The sequence below is a fragment of the Mirounga angustirostris genome, unplaced genomic scaffold (genome assembly GCF_029215605.1).
Source record: "Mirounga angustirostris isolate CCGP_5_RB_7025 unplaced genomic scaffold, mMirAng1.0.hap1 SCAF_12, whole genome shotgun sequence".
NCBI classification, from domain to species: domain Eukaryota; kingdom Metazoa; phylum Chordata; class Mammalia; order Carnivora; family Phocidae; genus Mirounga; species Mirounga angustirostris.
In genome coordinates this window covers 108,132,316-108,153,306 of record NW_026991720.1, presented here as the reverse complement: position 1 = coordinate 108,153,306, position 20,991 = coordinate 108,132,316, and the positions used below count along the sequence as shown (strand labels likewise).

At 58.7% G+C, this 20,991-nt stretch overlaps 1 protein-coding gene across 1 annotated transcript; it reads left to right on the top strand.

Moving 5' to 3' along the window:
* Nucleotides 1-3,794: 3,794 nt before the first annotated feature.
* Nucleotides 3,795-19,583, top strand: LOC135362168 (uncharacterized). Its single transcript, XM_064575594.1, has 6 exons — nucleotides 3,795-3,800; nucleotides 4,764-4,898; nucleotides 12,255-12,855; nucleotides 14,019-14,110; nucleotides 17,958-18,139; nucleotides 19,529-19,583. The coding sequence occupies exons 1-6, from the start codon at nucleotides 3,795-3,797 to the stop codon at nucleotides 19,581-19,583; spliced, it is 1,071 nt and encodes a 356-aa protein (XP_064431664.1).
* Nucleotides 19,584-20,991: the final 1,408 nt, after the last annotated feature.

The following is a 20,991-nucleotide window of genomic DNA, read 5'->3' as shown; positions in this document are numbered from 1 at the left end:
ATATTGTTCTGGTTCATATTGTTCATTTTCATGTTCTGTATACTGTTTATTATTTGTTTTAAATAAAATTACTTGTTTTCAACTGAACATGTGATGAGCATAAGTACATTCCCAACGCTGTGCCACCACACCCCAGAACATTGCTGCGGAATATCTCATGTCCCAAAGGAGTCCCCGAACCAGAAGCCCCCCTGCCCATTTCTCCCCCAGCCCAGACCCTGGAAACCCCTAAGCTGCTTTCTCTCCCTATTCTTTTACTTGTTCTGGATGTTTCTGTACGTGGACTCATGCAATAGGAGCCTTTGTGTCTGCCCACCTATTTTCAAAGGGGACTCGTTTTCTTCTGTTTATTTGTCATAAAATTTCCCTTATTCGATATTGAAATCCCCGATTGATTACAGATCAGATGTAATCAGAGAGGCCACTTTAGGAATTATGGGCACAGGGACGCCTGGGTGGCTCAGTCGTTAAGCGTCTGCCTTCGGCTCAGGTAATGATCTCAGGGCCCTGGGATCGAGCCCCGCACCGGGCTCCCTGCTCCGTGGGAAGCCTGCTTCTCCCTCTCCCACTCCCCTTGCTTGTGTTCCCTCTCTCTCTGTGTCTCTCTCTGTCAAATAAATAAATAAAATCTTTTTTAAAAAAAGGAATTATGGGCACAATCTCGGGGCGGAGACCCCTGTTCCTGCTGGGACACCACAGCCTGACCCCAGACAGGAAATGGCTGGTTACTCCTGTGGCCCACACAGAAACCAGGGAAATGAAGAAAGCTGGAAGACACACCACAAAGCAAGGCCAGAGAAAGGTTTCACCTGACTCTGGTCCAAACCACACTCTGAGTCCCACCCAGGAAGGCACGTTCATACCAAGAGGAGCTGACACGCACCCGGATACAGACCTTTCTTTTCCCTTGACCGGGGGGTTGGCCAAGGTGGAGAGCGGTTTGTGGACCTCCGTGGTGTTGCTCACAATGACCACTGCCCTTTTGAGCAAATACCATGGGCCAGGAGGGTGCGGTTGCTTGACCGACCTCCAGTGGTTCGGCTTCACTTACAGAGAGGGAGGGCCTGAGGCTCAGAGCACAAGAACTCAAACCCCAAAGCTCCCCTAGCTCCAGAATAGGCCTCAGTGCCAGCTGCAGCCCCTAAGCAGACCCTGAAGGCTCAGGGTCCCACCAGTGAGGGGCTGGGGGGGGGCGATGAGGGGCCTCACCCAGAGTCTCCCAACAAACGGCAGCTGAGAGTCCGGCCAAGGCAGGCGGTGGGACTGCCGCTGGCTCCTGCCAGGCTCCTGGCAGCATGAGCGATGGCAGGCTGAGCGATAAGAAACTAATAATTTATGTTTCCAGCTCCCGCGGCCCGGCGCCAAGGGAAGGCTGGGCCACAGCCTCCTCCTCACACTGAGCGGCCAAAACCCTTTATTGCACAAATTATTAACGACCAAAGAATGAATGACTGTGTAATCAGATCAGGGCTGCCAGCACTTCTCATTTCGTTTATTTGTATAAATTCTGAAGCCAGGGTCTACCTGAGCTCAGAAAGTCAGTCTCATGCTAGACGGGTGTGCAGGGCCCCACCTAAACAGAGCACACCCCTCTCTCACCCTCACCCAGGACTCCACGGGGTGCTGAAGACAGAGGGTGTCGAGGAGGGGGACAGGGAGGTCGGTCTGACTGAGCTGGGCCCCGGGGCCAGGGTCGGAACTCTGTCCTTCAGCCTGCCTCAGGGCCATCTCCTACCCGTTCTCAGGGCCAGGGGTAGCCCAGGGCTTGGTGGCGAGAGAAAGCTCCCCTGTCCCTGCATGAAAGGCTCTGATCCCTACCTGTCTTTACCCTTCTTCCCCAGTGCCTGCTTTGTCACACTGATGGTCCAGGCCAGCAGCAGCCCCAGGCTCCGTGCCCCGCTCTGTCCGCTTCTCCTGCCTGGCCTCCCATCCTCTTTCCCCTTCTCAGGCTGATCTCTCCCCTGCCCTCCCTTTTCCTGTCCTGCTGCTGGGCTGTGCTGTCCTCCCCTGGGTGCAGGGACTCAGGCCATGAGGTTCCTGTGGCAGCGCGGAGGACTGAGCTGCCTATGGCCCTCTCACAAGCCCACTTTTAATCCCATTGACCTCTCGTTATACTACAGAGCATAAATTCAGATTTGGAGAGCTTATGTTCCATCATAAATTGGGCTGGCAGACTTCCGATCAACAAGATAAAGCTGTCTCCTGTGAGGTGGGTGTTTTATTAGTCTTGGCCTCAGTGCTGCAGGCACTGGGATTGGGGGAGGGGGGTGAGTCCTCTGCTCTGGAACCCTCCCGTGCTGTTCAGAGCAGCCTGATGGTGCCCAGGGATCTGAGTGCTTCCTATCATCATGGGCAGGCACCAGGAACCTAGTCATCCCCTGGACCTGGGCTGTAAATGCCCTTAGACCCCCATCCCCACATCACCAATCTGAGTGGCCACTACTCAATCCCCAGGCTGGGCACTCGAGGGTCAAGAGAGAGGCTCGGTGTGCACCCAGGCATGTGCATGTCTGTGCCCCACCCTCCCTGGTAGACCTTTGAGAACCTGGCCAGAGCCAGAGTAGGGTTGGGGGATGGGGGGAGCAGCTGGACCTGCCTGGAAACCCGGGGGGCAAAATGGCTGGAGGAGGGGGGCCCAGAAAGAGGGAAGTCAAACCCCCGGCTCCAGAGATGTGATGGCCTGGTCCAGCTTTACTTGCAGGGGTAGACACAGGCAGAGTCCCTACAGGCAGAGATGGGGAGGTCTTGGCAGCTAGGGCCACTCTGGGCCTGGGCTCCTGCCACTCACCCAGAACTGGGAGTGATGTCTGCTGGCCTTGCCTGCCCCTCCCTAGAGGTCAGGTCTTTCTTCAAAATCTCAGTCTCTGTCAACACCACCTCCCTCTGCCACTGCCACTTCCAGCTCAGCTTCCGTACCAGCCTGCCAGAATCACTTCTCAGTGAAGTCACCCAAATCAGCATCCCCAGGGGGGCTCCACTTGGCCCTTCTGAGCACCCTCGTCTGCCCAGGGCCTCAGCAACACAGTAAGAAACCTGTGGGTCCAGGGTATGTGCTGGTGTTCTGGGGTGCAGGACACCCTGACAGGAAAGGAAGGCAATCCAGGGAGGCTTCTTGGAGGAGGGGTTGCTGCTGTAAGTCTTGAAGATAAGCAGGTGGGAGCAGGGCCAACATCACCACCAGGCACAGAGAGCATAGAACCTGGATCCCTGGTGCCTTTAGAGACGACAAAGACATTTTACTTTAATTTCCCTTAAAACCAGAAGGAAAAAAAATAATATAATAATAATGAAGATTAAATAATATATCTACCATGGATTATATTTGTCTTTATATCAATAGGGTTATAAAATATAATTTAAAATTTTTCAATGGAGGAAAGGACTCCCAAATGCAGAAGTTGCTACACAAGTGGTAACAGGGCCACAGAATAGTGATATTAGGGAGTGACACTCCTGGGCAAAGGCAACAACTCAGCCATGCTCAGACACTGAAGAAGACAGGGAAACAGGAAGCTGAACCCAGGGGCGGAGGCAAGGCCTGGAGGCCAAGGGTCCCAGACTGTTCCCAAAGGAGCCCCTGGAGAGCAAGTTGGCCAGATGTGCCCATCAGGTACTGGATGAGTGGGGGCAGAGTCTGGGAGTATCACAGAAATATCATAGGTGAGAGGGGCCAGACTAGGTATTTGAAGGAAAGGGATCTAGAAGGGAGCACATATGAGGTTTGCTGATTGGCTAATGGGGAGGAGTACGGTGCCTGCTCTCTGAGGGACTGCGAGCGAGATGGGGATGACAGCATGGCGGTAGGAAAAAGACTCAGGGGGCTGTAGGGTGGATGCACAGGGCAGGCTATTATATTATTTTCTTCCTTCTGGTTTTAAGGGAAATTAAAGTAAAATGTCTTTGTCGTCTCTAAAAGCACCAGGGATCCAGGTTCTATGCTCTCTGTGCCTGGTGGTGATGTTGGCCCTGCTCCCACCTGCTTATCTTGGGTGTCTGGACTGAAGCTAGAGACTCAGGTTCATAGTCTGTAAAGGAAACCACAAAAGTCTTATGAAAGAGAAGAGTGCCTAGTGTAGAACCCACCCACTTACCCAGTCACCCATCATCCACTCATTCACCCGTCAGTCCATCCCCCCACCCATCTACCCCTCAACCCAGCCTATGTTTGAGAGGTGGGTGAGGCAGGAATGAGAGGCGAGGCTGATCTGTGGGGATGGTCTCAGGGCATGTGCCCATGAGTGAAGCTCATCTAATACATAGCAAGGCGTCAACTAGAAGCACTAAGAAAAATCCCAATGTATTGAGGCCAAAATCACGGTATCAAGCAGAAGCTGACAATTCGCTGAGGACCATGTTCCTGGATGGAAGATGGGATAACCCAGCAGGAGTTCTGGCTTTGCCCCTCACCAGTCATGAATCACCCTGTCACGTCTCTGAGGCCCCAGGAGCTCAGGAGCCCACATATACCTGCTAGACCTTAGACACACAGTTACTCAACTGCCAACATGTGGCAGACTCATATTTTGGCAAGGCCACCCAGTCTGGAAGAATGGTCTGTCTGTTCTCCTGGGAGGGGTCTATAGCACGCTGACCTCTGTTAGCATCTGCATGTACACAGAGCATCAAAGGTCAGGATCCTTTGTCCTGAGCAGGGCATGAGGACTCCACATTTGGGGATGCCCATATTCCTCTATGCAGAGGTAAAACCCCCTCAGACCAGCCCCAGTCCCTCCGGTTGCCTCTTCTGCTCCCACTTCCCCCAGGCCCCCAAGCAGCCTAGCCAGTCTGCAGGTGGGAAGGCCCCCAAGGCCAACCTGGGACTATTAAATGCCCTGGAGAAAGTGCCAGGTTGTGGCCTTGGACAGAGCCCTGGAATCGCTGCCCCTCCCCTGCCGGAGGTAGGTGTGGGTCTGGCCTCTGCCGATGGGCTCTGCTCAGGGTCTCAGCCCGTACCAGGCTGTACTCTTCAGCCTACCCACTTCTGAGACTGCACCTGGGGCACTGTGCATAACTTCACACGGTTGGGCATCACAGAGTTCCTGTTCTCATGGCACAGTGTGCGGGGCCACTCCGCACAGAAGGTGAGTTGACCCCATGGAGGACTTAGTGGGTTGCAGTAATAAAGGAACCCTCACACCCAGGGGTGCCTGGGTGGCTCAGTTGGTTGAGTGTCTGACTCTTGGTTTCGGCTCAGGTGGATCTCAGGGTCATGAGATTGGGCACCCGCATTGTGCTCCCCACTCAGCATGGAGTCTGCTTCCCCTCTCCCTCTCTGTCTGTCCCTCCCCCCACCAAATAAGTAAATCTTTAAAAATAATAAAAATAAAGGAAACTCACACCCAGACAGGCACTCACAGATGTCAATGCATTCGGGGCACCCCACAGGGATGTCACCAACTCAACCAGCCCTTGGAGGAATGGGCCCACTGGCAAGGAGGACCGGGCCTTGGATGGGGTCAGGCTAAGTCGATGACCTCAAACAGCCAGCCTGGGCTGGACTCGTGAAATCGTGAATTCACTGACCACCTTGGCTTGCTACTTCTTGAGGCGACAAATCCATGCCGTCAAAGTGACTGTTGGTCTTCCTGGTGGCCCTGACTGTGGGACTGTGTGTGAGGTACACCCAGACCACCCCTCCTCCCAGCGCAGGCAGGCTCAGAGTTGCAATCCTGCTGCAGCATAGTGGATGAGGCCTTGCCAAGAGGCTTGAGAACTTTCTCTCTCTCTCTCTGATGAAGAGGATGCCTGTGGCCAAACTCTTGAGAATCTTCTGGGGACAAGAGGGTATTCAGAGTCCTGCCTGGGCAGAAGCCTAGTGGACAGGTGCTGGGAGAAGAGGTGAGCAGGGATGGGGCTTCCCCAGGGCAGGGAGGCCACGCTGGGCTGAGTGGGCCACACCAGGATGGACCCCTGTATGCAGCCCTCAAATGCTGACACGGGGGTATGTCAGAAAACAAAAGTCCTGCTCATAGGGAGCTCACACTCTGCAGGAAGTCCAACGTATTAACAGTTGCTCCCAGAGCCAGTCTGGACTCCCTGTGCAGCCTGGGAGTCTTTCAGAGCTGGGCCTGGAGACAGCAGCTGTAGCCTCCCACCCTCCTAGCCCTCCACCAACTGACCCCTCACCTCCCGTTTCCCTCTGCCTCCAGGCTTTCTGTGCTGAGGGTCCCCACCTGAATGTCCCCTCTTCTCCTTCAACTTCCACCTGGCAGTCCTGGCAGAGAGCCCACGGGAGCCCATTCTGCCCCATCATGCTCATCATGCTCAACTCCAAGGCCCCTCCCACATCCAAGCCCACTCCTCCCCCAGTACCCACTCCCCCCCATGGGAGCCTGACCGCTGCCCTACGACTCTGAGGACAGCACCTCCTAATGTCTCTATCAGGACTGTGGTCACAGGTCTGCCCAGGCCAAGACAGCTGACCATGCAAAGAGTACACATGTGACCAGCCGAGTTGGGATTGACCCTCCAGGGCCTATACCCCCACAATGAGGAGCGTGGGTCCCTAAGGCCTTCATGTGGGATCTACGCTGACTATGAGCTGATGTGGACAGCAAGACTGTGGTCACAGGAGGAGGGAAGCACATTCACATATAAGCACACAGTATGGACACACACGAGCACACAGGAAACCCTACACTCTCAGGTAAGGGTCTCCTCGTCTCTCACACTCAGCCCCTGCTGGCACATTCCTGGGACGTAGGGGTGTAATGGGACTGGAGCTGAGTCTGCGTGCTGCACCCAGCTCTACTACTCCACTCTGGTCATCTCCCTGACCTGACATCTGAAAGAGGGGGTGACTGGTGCTGCAGAGGCTTGTGCCATGAGGGATGAGGACCACGTGGGGCTTTGGCACCCACATCCACCCAGCAGGGCACCAGCTGCGTCCGGGGGTCCCCCCCAACCCCGTTTCCACCCTAAGCCATGTCCAGGCAGTAGGCTGGCAGTGTCGACAGGGAGAGAAAGGGGTGACACCAGCCCTCATGCCCATTCACTGGGATAGATTCTTTGGTCCCGAGGGGCCCTGGAAGACTCTGCTCCTGCCCTTTACCTGGCCCTACCTTGGAGTGGACCCCCCAGGTCCTGCACTCTGGGCCCATTTATGGAGAAAGCATCTAGGGTGTGCCAGGCCTGCCTCACCGTGCTGACCAGGGCACATGTAGCCACATCTTACCCTGACTGCTCTCCTCTGAGCCAAAGGGAACCCACAGATTTTGAGCCCCTATCTCATTTTTCAGATGGAGAAACTAAGGTCCAAAGAAGGGCAGCGAAGACTGGGTCATTCAGTGGCTAGCCAGGAGGACCCAAATCTCAGGCCCCTGCAGAGTCTGCCGTCCTTACCACCTGTTTCAGCCTACCTCAGCATAACCCTGGCCAAGAAGGGTCCACAGCCCCCGGCAGGCTGCTCTGGGGCAGGTGCTGCTCTCTGTCCCCAGTGATGCCAGCAAGTGGGTGTCTTCGTCCCTCCTCAAGAGGGGCCAAGCAAGGGCGCCTGGGTGGCTCAGTCAGTTAAGCGACTGCCTTCGGCTCAGGTCATGATCCTGGAGTCCCAGGATCGAGTCCCGCATCGGGCTCCCTGCTCGGCAGGGAGTCTGCTTCTCCCTCTGACCCTTCCCCCTCTCATGCTCTCTATCTCATTCTCTCTCAAATAAATAAATAAAATCTTTAAAAAAAAAAAAAAAAAAAAAAAAGAGGGGCCAAGCAAGCAGATCCAGTGGTAGCCAGACTCCGACCCATGTTGCCAGACCAGCAACTTCCTCTGTACGACCTCAGTGTACCCAGCGCACTCTGTGTGTTGAGCTCATTTGTGTCCTTGTATTGGTGTCTGAGAAAGTGTGTGTGTGTCCCAACTTCTGTGTAACACAGCAGGTGAGTATCGTGTAACCAGTGCTCTCCGGCAGCGTGTGCCCTGTGGGTGCCCCAAGTCTGCACACCCACGGGAGAACGTAAGGTGGACCCTAGGTCCTATCTCTTTCTCCTTTAAATGGCATATGTTAAGGTCAGTGAACAAACTGGGCTCGGAAACATCTCTACTCCTGAGACGGAGACGTCATGGCCTGCCGCCAGCTCGTGACTGGCCAAAGGTAAGGCATGTCCTCGCAGGGCAGCCCCTCCTGTGTCTGACCTGCAGCTGGAAACAGACACATTCCTCCCAGAAGCTCAGGCCACTCTTGCAGGGAGTCTGGGGGAGCCCCAGCTGACTCACCACTGACCTTTGACCTCACAGGTTAACCCTTCCTAAACCAGACCCTTGCCCCAGCCATGCTGTCTTAGATATGACAGCTGTATCCAGATGGAGCCCATGGTGCAGGCCTGTGTGTCTACGGATGTTTTTGCACACGTCTTGGTGTCCTACCTCTGGCTGTGCTGTACGTGAACGAATACATACACTGTCCGTGCACGTGTGTGTTCAAGATGTCAGTATCCGTGCAAGCCCCTGTCCTGCGCCTGCGCTTTTGAGAATGTACCCTGTCGTACGTATCTGTTGCGGGCTTCGGGTGCTTGCCTGAGGACACGGATGTGTACACAAGGATGTACTTCCTCAGAGACGTGTCAGCTGTGCTCACACCTGTGTGGTCTGTCCCTGCATGCCTTCCCGTGCCTGGCATGTCTGGGCCTGCTCTCCCACCCTGACAGTCACCCTGGATGAGCTCAGGAAGACTAGGCTGAGGGAGCAGGCCCAAGGATGCACCTGAGATCCAGAGACACACTGCTTTCCTCTGCATCTCCCAGCCTCACCTCTGGATCCCTCTCCCTGGGGCTCCACATCTGGTGCTCAATAAATGACTGGTGAAGGACTGGATGAAAAGGGGCTCTGAGGGGCACAGTCTGGAGATGGGGGTAGGCAGGCCCTCCAGGATGGGAGGGAGGCTACTGGCAGGAGCGCCAGTCCTGGACTGGGTCGGAGAGCTCCAGAAGAGGCGGTCAAGGCTGGCCGAGCCCGGGTTGGGGGCAGCAGGGTCTGCGGGCCGCCCCCGCGCACTCCCCGATGTCTCGGGTCACCTTCTGCACCGCCCGGGCCGCGCCACCCCGCGGGTTATTTATGACCCCCTCCCCATCCCTGGCGGTGGCGGTGGTGGCGGCGGCCACGGCGGGGGCTCCGGCCTGGCCTCGGCCCAGCTGCAGAGGGGCCCCAGCGGGGGGACCGCGAGCAGCGAGGGCGCCGCCGTGGCCGCGAGGAAGGCAGGGGCGGGGCCTCTGAGGGCCAGAGGAGGGGTTTGGGCAGCCGCTCCCACCGATGTTTCCCAAGGAAGGTGCCGCCAGGCCTGAACTCCAGGCGGGGGGAGATTCTAGAGCCAAAATTCTGTCCTTCTGACCTCTGGCTCCAGTCGGAAGTACAGAGCAGGTTCCAAACCAGGACACAGGTGGACAGGAGGAAGAAAGTGAGCAGATCCTTGTGGCAGGGGTAGAATGCCCAGGAGTAAGGATGCCTGATCCCTGTGGGAAAGTGGCTCTGATCCTGTGGGCAGAGAGGTCTACTTCCCATGAAGAGAGGGAAACAGGTAGGGGTGGGGGTAGGGGTGAACTGATCAGCCAAAGCCCTAGAAGGTGGTCTCCTTAAAGTCAGGGTGTGGCCCTTGGAGGAGAAGGGGTCCTGCAGGGAGCTTTGAACCCAGTCATGGTCATTTTAGGAAGCCCCTTGATCCTCCAGAGAGAGGTGGAACCAGATAGTAGCATGGAGGTTAGGCTGGGTGAGCTAGGTTAGTTTAGGCCCCTTACCTTGCCAGCTGGGTTCCACTTCCGAAAGCCAGAGTTGGGGCCTCCTTTGCCCCTCCTTCACCACTGTGGGCCTGTTCAGGATGAAAGAAGTCAGGGGTGAGTCAAGGGTGGTCCTGCAGAAGGGAAGGGAGGCCCCCTCCACAGGCTACATGGTACCTTCTCAGATCTAGAGATAAACTTCACTAGCCTTCCCTCCCCAAACCCCAGTTTAAAGGTCAGGGGTTAGGAGGCCTAAGGGTCAGTGAATAGGTGCAGGCAAACATGAGAAGAACTGAGTGGAGGGGACCATCTCTTGAAAGCAGTGTCAGGGCTGTAGCCAGACAGTTGGCCTCACGCTGAGCCCTGATAACCTCTCCACACTGTACCATGACCACAGATTAGCATGATGGCTCCTCTGTGGGCCTTGGCTCTTGGGCAGGAACAGCCTCCTGCATCCATTAGACATGGAGGCAGCACCCCTGAGAGCAAGACGCGGACCGCACAAGGTGAGTGTGCACCTAGGGTCAGGCATGTGCAGGTGTCCAGTTTGCACGGAGGGCAACTGGGCTGAGGGTGGCACACCATATAGGACCACTCACTTTCATACCCACATTCACACCTGGCCCCTTAAATCCCAGCAGGCAGATGGACAAAGAGTAGAGCAGAAGGGGGATAGAGAGGTTTGGGTGCATAGGTTCCCAGACACGTTCCTGGTCTCAGCCCAGACCTTGCTCCCCGAGTCAGTCTTGGGGCTGGCTGGTGCCTCGGTTGCAGATGATCTTGGCAGTGTGCATCAGCAAGGGAGAGCAGAGCAGGAGCCAGGGGTCAGGCTCATGCCCAGCTGGTGCAGGCGCCTGGGAGGAGGTGGGTGAGGGTGGTGTGCTCCCTCACTTCCATCACTCCCTTGCACAAGGTGCTCATGCAAGCACGCCTGTGGTCCAGCTCAACCCCCCAGAGCCCGGTCAGAGAGATGCCCACAAAAATTCCGTGCCAAATGCATCTCAGTGGGGGTCTAGGCGCTGGGATGGGATCTGAGGCTACTTTCTAGCTTGTTCAGAATAACACATCAGAGAAAGACAAACCTGTCTCATCAGCTATCAGTAGGTTTCTGTTTCTCTTCCTAATGCTTCTACTGCAAGGCTGGCATGCTGGCATGCTGGCCTGCAGGGAGATGGGAGTTGAACACCAAGGGACAAGCCACCCTCATGCCAGGACTGGGCCAAGGCTGACCTGCTTCCTCAAGGCACCAAAGTGGACATGAGTGTAGAGGGTTCCTCTTCCCCAGACTGGCTCATACTAGGGAACAGAAATGTGCTCAAGTGTGCAATCTCGCACTCATCGGCCCCTCTTCCTCCCCACATCTTCCATCCCTCAACCAGACTGCGTCTAGCCCACCTTCCTGCCCCACAGCATGGCTCAGATATTGTTTGTCCTGGAGTCAGAGAGCCTGGATTTAAAACAGCTGTATGACATCAGGAGAGTTACTTGACCTCTCTGTGTCTCACCCTCCTCATCTATAAAATGAGAATAAGAGGAAAACTCATATTGAGACGATCAAGTGAACTAAGGCATGTAAAGTGCAGAGTAATAAGGCGGCGGTAATTGACAGCATCGTTGTCGTGTTGTTCACAGAACATGAAACCTCCCCAACACATTTGCAGAGGCCACACACCACAAACCCACAGCCTCACACCCTGCAGATGCAGAGGAGACCACCCACGCCCGACACTGATGCCCACCACCCACCGCCGCTGTGAAAACACTCCTACCCAGAACCGCCAGGCCAGCGGGCCGCTCCTAATCACAGATCCCTCCTGCGCCAGGAGCCCACTCTCGGTCCTGGGCCCGCCCCCTCCCCAAGTGTAGTCCGGGACTCCCAGCTGCGCCCCAGGACTCCCTCAACGATGGCGCGGTCGGTGCGCGCAGCTTCTCGCTAGCGTACGCTCCTTCGCACACCCTGGCGCGCTTGGAAATAGGGCAGGGGCGCAGCCCTGTCTCACCGCCCCCGCCGCCAGCCGTGTGAGCCCAGTCCGCCCTCCCGCACCCCTTGCTGGAGCCCGCGCCCGCCCGCCCGCCCGCCGAGCCAGGGCGTTTAAATGGACCAAGTTGTGGCGGCGGCGGCGGCGGCGGGAGTCTCCCAAGTCCCTGCCGGGCGGGCGCGCGGCCGGGGCGGCGGGGCGGCGAGCGGGGCTGGGGCCTGGGACCCCCGGGCGTGGCGGGGCGCAGGGCCGGAGACTTCTGGACTCCACTGTCCGGCTGGGCCCTGCGGGCGGACCAGCGAGCGGGGCCGCCCCAGGGGGCGCGGGCGCAGGTGGCCCAGGGCCCTGTGGAGCCCTGGGGCCCCGGGGCTGCGGCGCTCGGCAGGTCGATAGGGGATCGATAGGAGCTCCCTCAGCACCAGGTCTCGGGCAGCCAAGGCCCCGGCAGCCGGCCGAGAAGCGGCCCGTGGTGGCCCGGCGGGCGGCGTGGCCGCAGGTGCCGGGGCGCAGTAGCGGGTAGGGCGGGCGCGCGGCCGGGAGACTCCCGGGCCCCCCGCCCTCGAGACCCAACGCCAGCCGAGGCCCGAGCAAGTGGCGCCGGCGGCGGAGAGCCAGGCTACAAGGCCACCGCCCGTCACGCCAGCGGTCAAGAAGGAGCTCCCAGGCCGCGAAGACCGGGCCCTGGCTCTGGCCACCTTCCATCCGACCCGGGCCGCACTGCCACTGCCGCCGCTCCCAGGCTACCCGACACCGCTGCCGGCCGCGGCCGCCCTGGCCCCGGCCGCCTCGCTGCCCGCCGCGACCGCTGGCTACGAGGCGCTGTGGGCTCCACCACTCCGCTCCCCGCGCGCCTACCTGAGCCTGCACGAGGCCGCCCCGCACCTCCACCTGCCCCGGGGCCCTCTGGCCCTCGAACGCGTCTCAGCCACTGCGGCCGCGGCCCCGGATTTCCAGCCGTTGCTGGACAACGGCGAGCCGGGCATCGAGGTGGAGCGCGGCGCCAACCGCGCGCTGCTCTCCGTGCGCAAACTGGGTGGGGGTAGGGGTGAACTGATCAGCCAAGGCAGCAAGGGTCCGTCCATCCGCCACCGCGGCGAGTGGCTCACACCCAACGAGTTCCAGTTCGTCAGCGGCCGAGAGACGGCCAAGGACTGGAGGCGCAGCATCCGCCACAAAGGTGCGGCCGCGGTGGGGGCGCAGGACGCTACGGTCCCTCCCCTCTGCTCCCCGAGGACCCCTGGGTCCGGACCCCCTCATTCTGCCACCTGGGAGACTCCATCTCCGCCCGGAGAGGGCGCTGCGACTCTGGTGCTGCCGCGGGGACACTCCCCCCCCACCACCGCCCCCAGCACGGTCGCCTTGGTGGACCCGAGCAGAGCGCCCTCGGCCTCCACCGCCACCTCAGCTTGAGCCGCGGTGCTCTGGGCTCCCGGCTGCACACGAGCCGGCCCCTCCTCCCACTCGGAAGGTCTTTGCGGGCTTCCTGGGCTGTGTGGCCCAGGGGAAGTTTAGGGGACCTCGGGAGACGGCGGGAGGCTGGCTGGGCGGGACCCAACTTCCCTCCCGGGTCGGGGAGCCACCAGGTTCCAGCGGGAGTAGAGGGGCCCACGGGCGGCCGGGGTGCGGGTGCGAGTTGCTGGAAGGCAAGGGAAGGTGGAGGGGTGTCGTGGGCAGGTGGGGGCCGCGGGGGCGCGCGTCGGGGCGGGGGCGCGCGTCGGGGCGGGGGCGCGCGCGGAGCTGGCACGGCGGCGGGGCTGGGAGCAGCCTGCTCAGAGCATTCAGGAGTCTGGCTCCGAGGGCGCGTTGCGAGGGCGCCAGAGCAGGCAAACGGGGGAAGCGCAGCGAGCGACAGGGGCGGGGGTGGGGGATCCTTAGAAAGTTGGGGACCCCGTCGCGCTGGGCTTTGAGGCTCGCGGCTCTGCTGTGGCCGCCCTCCTCCCGCTGAGGGCTCAGACACAGCCCTGGTCCCGGCGGCGCCGCTCACCGGCGCGCAGGCTCGACCTTCGTGAACCCTGTTCCCAGTTCCCCCGGACCGGCTTGGAGAGAGGGTGGAGAGCGGGAGGAGGGACGCAGGGGGCGGGGAGGAGGCCGCCCTTGGTCAGGGGCCGGCGCTTGCCGGGATCGTGAGTTTCTGAGCTCCGCAGAACCCCGCGGCGTCCGCGAGGGTGTGGGGGGCGGCAGGGCCAGGGAGCGGGTTCGGAAGTTGGATGTTCCTGCACGTGCCAGGAGGGGGAACCGGCCTTGCAGCTTACTGCGCCCCGAAAGCGCGCCCGTGCGCGCCGGCTCTACCTGTGCCCCAGCCCTGCTCTCTCACCCGTCCTGCCTCGGCTCTCCTCACAGGAAAAAGTCTGAAGACGCTTATGTCCAAGGGGATTCTGCAGGTGCACCCTCCGATCTGCGACTGTCCGGGCTGTCGAATATCCTCCCCGGTGGTGAGATGGGGGAGAAAAGTTGGGGCTTTGGGTCTTCCTTCTCCCCTGTGGAGCTTGTGCCTGTTCTCTAGGATCCAGAGTCCTAACCTCAACCCTGCCAGTGTGCAGGAGTGAGCCCCCGCAGGGGCAAATAGGGGAGACTTCGCTTTGGGTGGGAATCCTGGGGCAGCCCTCCGCTCTTTGCATGCAGGACCTGACCATTCCCTATCTTGGAGCTGCTTCTTCTCAGGTCTTGGGGACAGCCTAGGCTGTAAAGGTCTCCTCCCTGGACAGTGCCATCCACCTGGGGCCTGGGACCTTGCCCTGTCACAGGTCTGGGGTGGGGGTGGGGGTGTCACTGTGTCAGCTGGCCTGGCTTGGGAGAGGGGCTGGTCCTAAGGTAACACTTGTTCTGGGATGTGACACTGTTGGCTGGCCTGGATGTACATTCTGGGGTGGTCACAGCTTGGAGGTGAGTAACATGTGTTTCTGGGATGCCAAAAGCTAGAACCCTGCTGGGCAAGGCCCTGGATGTCCAGGAGAGTCTGAGGATACAACCCAGTTGGGGGCAGAATCTGAGCAGTGTGGGCCTTTGGTGTCAAGATCTGGAGGTGGAGGCTGATGTGGGACCCCCAACCCAGTGTAGACATGTATTGACGCCCTCTTTGGCCTAGGGGAGCAGCAGAGATTGGGGTGCTGGGCCTGCCCCTGAAGCACTGTCTTCCACATCCTATGTCCTCCAGGCAGCCATAGTTGGAGGACTGATCTGAAGAAGAAATTGCATCTTGAGAGGAACCAATTTTGAGCTGCTCGGGGAGAGCCGGTTAGGGCCCTGGCTGCTGGTGGTGGTTGGGATTGTGCTGTTATTGCTGGCGTCTGCAGCCCCCCACACAGGAAGGGGTGAGAGAGGACCCAGGACACCACCTTCAGCTTCTTTACTTTGGACTGGAAGTAGGAAGGAGGAAGGGATGTTTTGGTTTCCTCATGGACCCTGGAGGCGGGGAAGCCACAAACACACCTGTGAATACAGACACCAGATCAGACACACAAGTTGGACAGGGGGACGGGGATACAGCCATGCCTCTCCTGTGTGCCTACCCCACACACCTGTCTGCCATGAGCTCGTGGTCAGAGTATGTGCGCACAGGCAGCCCACCTCTTACCTGCTACTACGGTACCTGCCTGGGGCAAGAAGCTGAGCTCCCGCTCCACTTAAGGCACCTTTTCAAGCAGCTGGTACTGGAGAAGAGTCTTCTGGGCACCCTCAAGGCTAGCCTGGGGTTTCTGTTCGGCTTGGATGGTCCCAGCCTGTCTTAACCCACCCTTCCAGAGGTCTCTCACACGAGTGTGGGGTTCAGGTGGCCTGAGCCCAGTATCAATTTCCCCGGGACATTGCTTGGATTGGAGAGGGGTGGGGAGGTCTGGCAGGGATGAGGCCACGACCTCGAACTGCCTACCTGTCTGGGGCTCCCGGGTACCTGTCCTGCATGAGGGATGCCTCAGACCTGGGCCTGCCTCTCCTGAACCTGGTCGCTCCCAGGCCCATCCCTGTACCCTTCCCTTAGGAAGGAGCTACACAGACCCCCTTGTCTTTCCAGCCCCCGCTTTCGCCACATAGAGATGGTCTTCCTCCATCCCCCACAGCCAGGCCCGAAGGTACATACACACCTCACAGCCACAGATACCCCAGGGGCACAATGTGGGTGTGCATATTGGGTGCAGGGATCGTGCAGACATGTAAGATGGCTTTCCTGTTCCCCTCCTTGTGTTCTGAGGCGCCAATCGTTGACTAGCAACAGAGGTTTGTCACAGAGTTTTCAAATCTGTGCGCTGCTGAGCAGGGGTGAGTGGCTGAGGTCTTGGGTGTGCGTAGGAGGAAAGTATGCTCCCTGTCCTTGGTCGGGGTCAGGGCTGCCCATCCTGGTCCCTCTTCCTCAGCTCCCCTCCCACAGGAGCACCTCCAAGAGCCACCGCAGGCCAGCATAGCTGGTCTGGCCTCATCCCAAGTGGCGGTATTACTGCCCTCATTTTCCCCTCCTCCTCGCCCTACAGATGAGAAGCAGAGGGAAATGCATTTCCTTTTCTTCTTAAGAGAATAGTTCAATTAAAGCAGAAAGACAGGAGAGGAGGTCCTGGTGCTTGGGCCACAGGCTAGAGAAGGGCAGACCGGAGTGGGACTTCCCAGCAGTGCACACTTCAGACAGGCCAGCGGTTGTTGAAAACACTGCCCTTGGCGCCCAATAGCTGGACCAGACAGGCCCTCGCACCTGCGGCTCAACCACTCTCTGCTCTTGCTGTTAGAGCACAGGGCCAAGGCCGGGATCTCAGAAGGGGCCACAAAGCAGGCCATTTCATCTCTCAGGCCTACCCTCAGACTCCCACCCGGCCCCAGTGCTGTCCAGGGTCTCTCACTGAGTATGTTGCAGAGAGGAATACGGAGGGTGTCCCAAGTGGATTCATAAGGGCAAGTATGGGGGAGACTGTGGCTCGCGGTGGGGGGCCAGGAGAGGGGGGCAGTTGTGGTCCCCAGACCAAGCAAGGGGAGAAGACTAGGGCCCCCTGACCCTGTTGGGGCCACTGACCAAATCTGGAGCTGGGGTGGGCTGGGTCTGAAGGGAAGGTCCCTTATTCTGGAGGGCAGGACGATGGTGGCTGCTTAGCAGTCCTTCAGGTCCAGGATGACACGGGTCCAGGGTGAGGCGAGACCCTCCTCCACACTTTCCTCCTCAAGCTCGTGGGTATGATGGCATTGTCCTTGCAACAGGAAAGAGGATGTCCGAGGGTCCCCAGGTGACTGAAGAGATGAGAGAGAATTAGATAATCCCAAGGTCCCTGCCACCCCCCTGAAACAGCAACCCCTTATTAAATGAGAAAAGGGTTCCTGCCCACCCGAAAATAATCAGTAACTTTTCTTCTTCCACTGGGGCAGCAGGACCTAAGGACACTGTAGGGAGCCTTGGTGTATAGTGACCTTGTATAGTGTGCTCTGAGCACGGACAAGCTCGGTGTGGAGTACCCTCCATGTCTGTGCACAGGACATGCCTTCCTGCTCTGATCTCCCAGCACACAGCACACACATGAGCTCCACATCCTCACAACATGGGTGTAGGGAGGGGAGAAGGAGGTGTTGTGGAAGAAATGGAATCTCTGTTTCTGACCCAGAGGGTAGGCTCACTAGGGGCCCATGGGACAAAGGGTCTAGGTTGGTAAGGGCTCCCCATCAAGTGACCTGTGAACCCCGGGCCTGCAGTTTGCAAGGGGTCAGCAGGATCAGGCCCCAGACTCAGGCTCCAAACAACCCGGAACTGGACCCTGCGTGGCACTAGCAGAATAGAAGACAGGACTTGGCAGTGGCTGGGGGTTCATGCAGGAGCTTGTGGGACGGTCCAGCAGACACAAGCACACAGAGGTACCTGCACGCTGAACACGTGGCAGAATGCAGACATGCTGTGTTGTGCACACGTGGTCCCTGGGGCTCCCTGGGGCCGAGAAAGCTGGGGTCTGCCTCCGGGTGGGCACCCCCACACTCCGGCTAGAGTGCAGAGTCTGGACGAGGCAGTGTCACGAGGAGCCTGGCCAGGGCCTACATCCCTTCACTGCACCCCGCTCCCCGGTAGCAGACCCGGGCCTCATCTTTCTGCTCTTGTCTTCAGCTCCAGCCACTGGGACCCATGTGGACCCCCGGGCCTGTCCTGTGGGCTAGAAGCCCTGCAGCGGGGCCAGTGATGGTGCCTATTTGATCTTAGCAGCTGCTCTGAGGGCTTCCGTCACCTGCACCCTGCCTGAGGCTCGGGCCTGGAGTGCACAGCTCCCAGGACCCTGAGGGTCCTGGCTCAGCCTAACCTTCCTCTCTTCCCTCCCTACCCAGAACCAGGGGCGGCTGGCAGACAAGAGGACAGTTGCCCTGCCCACTGCACGGGTCCTAAAGAAGGAGCTGACCCCCAGCTTCTCATCCAGTGATGGTGACAGCGATGGGAGTGGCCCAGCCTGTGGGCGGCAACCAGGCTTGAAACAGGGGGACACCCCATATGTCCCTCTCATGAGGAGAAGGTACTTTTACTGGGGGCCAGGCTCAGGGGAGGCACCCGGGCTCTGGTCGGGACATCAAGACTGGTGTCTCCAGGTAGCTGAAGGCCAGGCCAGGGCGAGGACCCTTTGCCCTGGGGACAGGGCCCAGGTTTAGCTTGTCATGTCTTGGTGTCTGCCGAAGCTGAAACAGCCTGAACCCCTGACGCCACAAGACCATAGTGAGAACCTACCCTGCCCCCACTTGGAGGGAGGGGGTCGACGAGGTTCCATGTGGGGAAGGAAGGAGGCTCTAGGAAGGGCCAGGGGCTCTCGGAGGAGGGCAGTCAGGGAGACCCAGCAAGGGAGGGCCTGATACCACCACAGCCAGGCAGAGAGAAAGGAGCTGAGCAGCCCCCTTCCCGGAGCTGTCCCTGAAACTCATGCTCATTCTCCTTGGCAGGAGGCAGCTTTCCTGGCTACCCACTGTCCCTTCCAGGCTTGGGGCCACTCTTCCTGACTTCCCACCATCTCCTCTCCTGGCAGAGACACCTCCCACTGTCCACTCACCTCTCCATGCCTCCATCTATCTGTCGTCGGTCCATTCATTTGTCTGTCCATCCAGCACATGTTACTCACCCCCAGAGTTTCTAGGCCTTTTCTCTTCCCACCTAGTCTTTCAACGTGTTCCAACATCTCCTGCCCTAAAATAACCCTCCCAAACCCCCAACACCCCCACTTCCCAGCCCTCATACCCACGCTTGCTAGGGTGACACACCCACACAGGCTTCCAACCACCATCCCTCAGCCTGAGGGTCTTTCTGGGAACACTGCTATGAGTGAGGGGACAGGCAGAGGGCAGAGCTGTTTCCTTACTTGACCTCTCGTTTTGGCATCCCTCCTACCTACAAGTGCGGTGGTCGCTTTCAGGAGGCAGACTGGTAGCAGCTGGGACCCAGGAAGCTGCACCCACCTGGGCTGACTCTGGACCATCGGTGCCGGCAGCGGCCATGGGGCTTGCTCCCTGACCTGTTCCAGCCTGGCTGGAGCAGCTCTAGCAACTAGGAATTTGGTTCAGTTGCATGGCTGATCGCAGAAGAGGCTGCAGCTCCCCTCCCCACCCCCGCCCTCAGCACAATGTGGCAGCTCTCCTGGGTTCGCTGCAACAAGAAGGACAGGTGTGGCAGCCTCATTTCTGTCCTTCCCAATTCCTTTGGTGAGACCAGGAGTCGGCTCCTGCCCCACGGTCCTATCCTGGTGGCAGCCACTGGCTGGTTGAGCTGGTACCAGATAGCACTGGAGACAAATCCAAGCCAACCCAGTTCCCTTGGGGCCAGCGCTCTGGGGAAGATGAGGGCTATGCCATACACACACCCTGCTGTTCAGGTACCAGATCCTGGAGGCCACTTTGACCCTCCGCTTCTTTCCTTGCAGAGTCCACACCCACTGGGACGTGAACATCTCCTTCCGAGAGACGTCCTGCAGGTAGGGTCTGGGCTTATCCCCACACATCGTGCGTGGGCAGGATGGAGCCTTGTTGCTCCATTTCCCGTGGGTCTGCTTCTAAATCTTTCCAGCCTCCCTCCCTTCCTCCCCTCCCTAGTCTGTGGTCTGTCGGTCGGTGTGTGCCCAGGCCCTAACAACAGCACAGGTGGGTTCTGGGCAGCCTAACCCTCCCACATGGGACTGACCATTTGACTCAGTCTGCCCAAAGATGAGGCCATGACCTCCCCCTCCCACCCTCCCAAAGACCCACCCGGAGATGAGGATGGTGATGTGTGCCTGGGGTCTCATAGGATGCAGAGGCGTTCACTAGGGAAAGAGGATGTCTGCAAAGATGTGGAAGAACAAGGGAAGGGGATGTGGGGCTGTGGGGGGCTGGCAGGTCTGGTCCAACTGAATGCTAAGGACTTTGGATGCTGAACCTGTAGGACACGGTGCTCCAGGCAGTGAGGAGCCACCCGAAGTTCTTGGGCAGAGGGGTGATAGAGTGTGTGTTTTGATGGGGTCCTTCTGGAGGCCCTGCCCAGGAGGTTGGAGGTTTGCTCCAGTCTGCAGTGGTTCAGGCTGTGGAAGCATGATGGAAGGCAGGGGGCGGCGAACCCAAGACATAGCAAGGAGATAAAAATGAGGGGACCTGATGAGGAAGTTGGGAGGGCACTGGGGAGACCCAAGTTCTAGATTCCAGATGAGCAAAGGATGGTCAGTCTGTGGATGGAGCCCAGGCTGTGGCTTCTGGTCGGTGTGGACAAGTCCTACCACAGGGCTTCCAGGGAGGGTACAGGAAGGGCCCAGCCTAGGAGACAGTAGGCACCCAGCACAGGCCCAGCTTCCTCAGCCAAAGCTGAGGGGCCAGCCCCCAAGGTGGGAGCCTGTCCTCCCCACTCCCAGCCTGGTTCTGTGCCATATGTATTATTATTTACGTCTCTGAAAATATCTGGGTCCTAGAGCCGAATTACAGTGAAAACATCTTTAAACTTATTTCTACCTCATTTTGAAGTTGCCTGCTCAACTGATCATTTTTATGAACCGTTATGAACATTGATGACATTTTATGAGCCTTTTGCTTGGGAAGCTACAGGATGAATTTGTCAGTGAAGCTTATAGCGAACCCAAGGGAGGTACCTCCACTCCTGGAATGACTCCTCCTGCCTCCGGTAGCCCTTTCCTCACCCACCCCTGGCCTTGTAAAGTGAGAGAAGGTCCCAGGTATCCAGACAGAGGGTGCCCCTGGTAAGGGACCAAGTCCAAGTGCATGTGGGCTCCTTCAGTCCTGCACAGGCACTAGGGGTGTCTGGGATGATTTTCTGGATTTTACCAGAGAGGAGACTGCGGTTACGGGGCAGGGGTGTAGCGTGCCGAGAGGACTTATAGGCTATCTGCCCCCACCTGCTGAT

Coding starts and splice junctions, on each gene's coding strand:
- LOC135362168 (XM_064575594.1), top strand. Junction 14,111..17,957: donor GTCGAATATCCTCCCCGGTG/GTGAGATGGGGG, acceptor CTCCCTACCCAG/AACCAGGGGCGGCTGGCAGA. Junction 18,140..19,528: donor GTCCCTCTCATGAGGAGAAG/GTACTTTTACTG, acceptor CTTTCCTTGCAG/AGTCCACACCCACTGGGACG.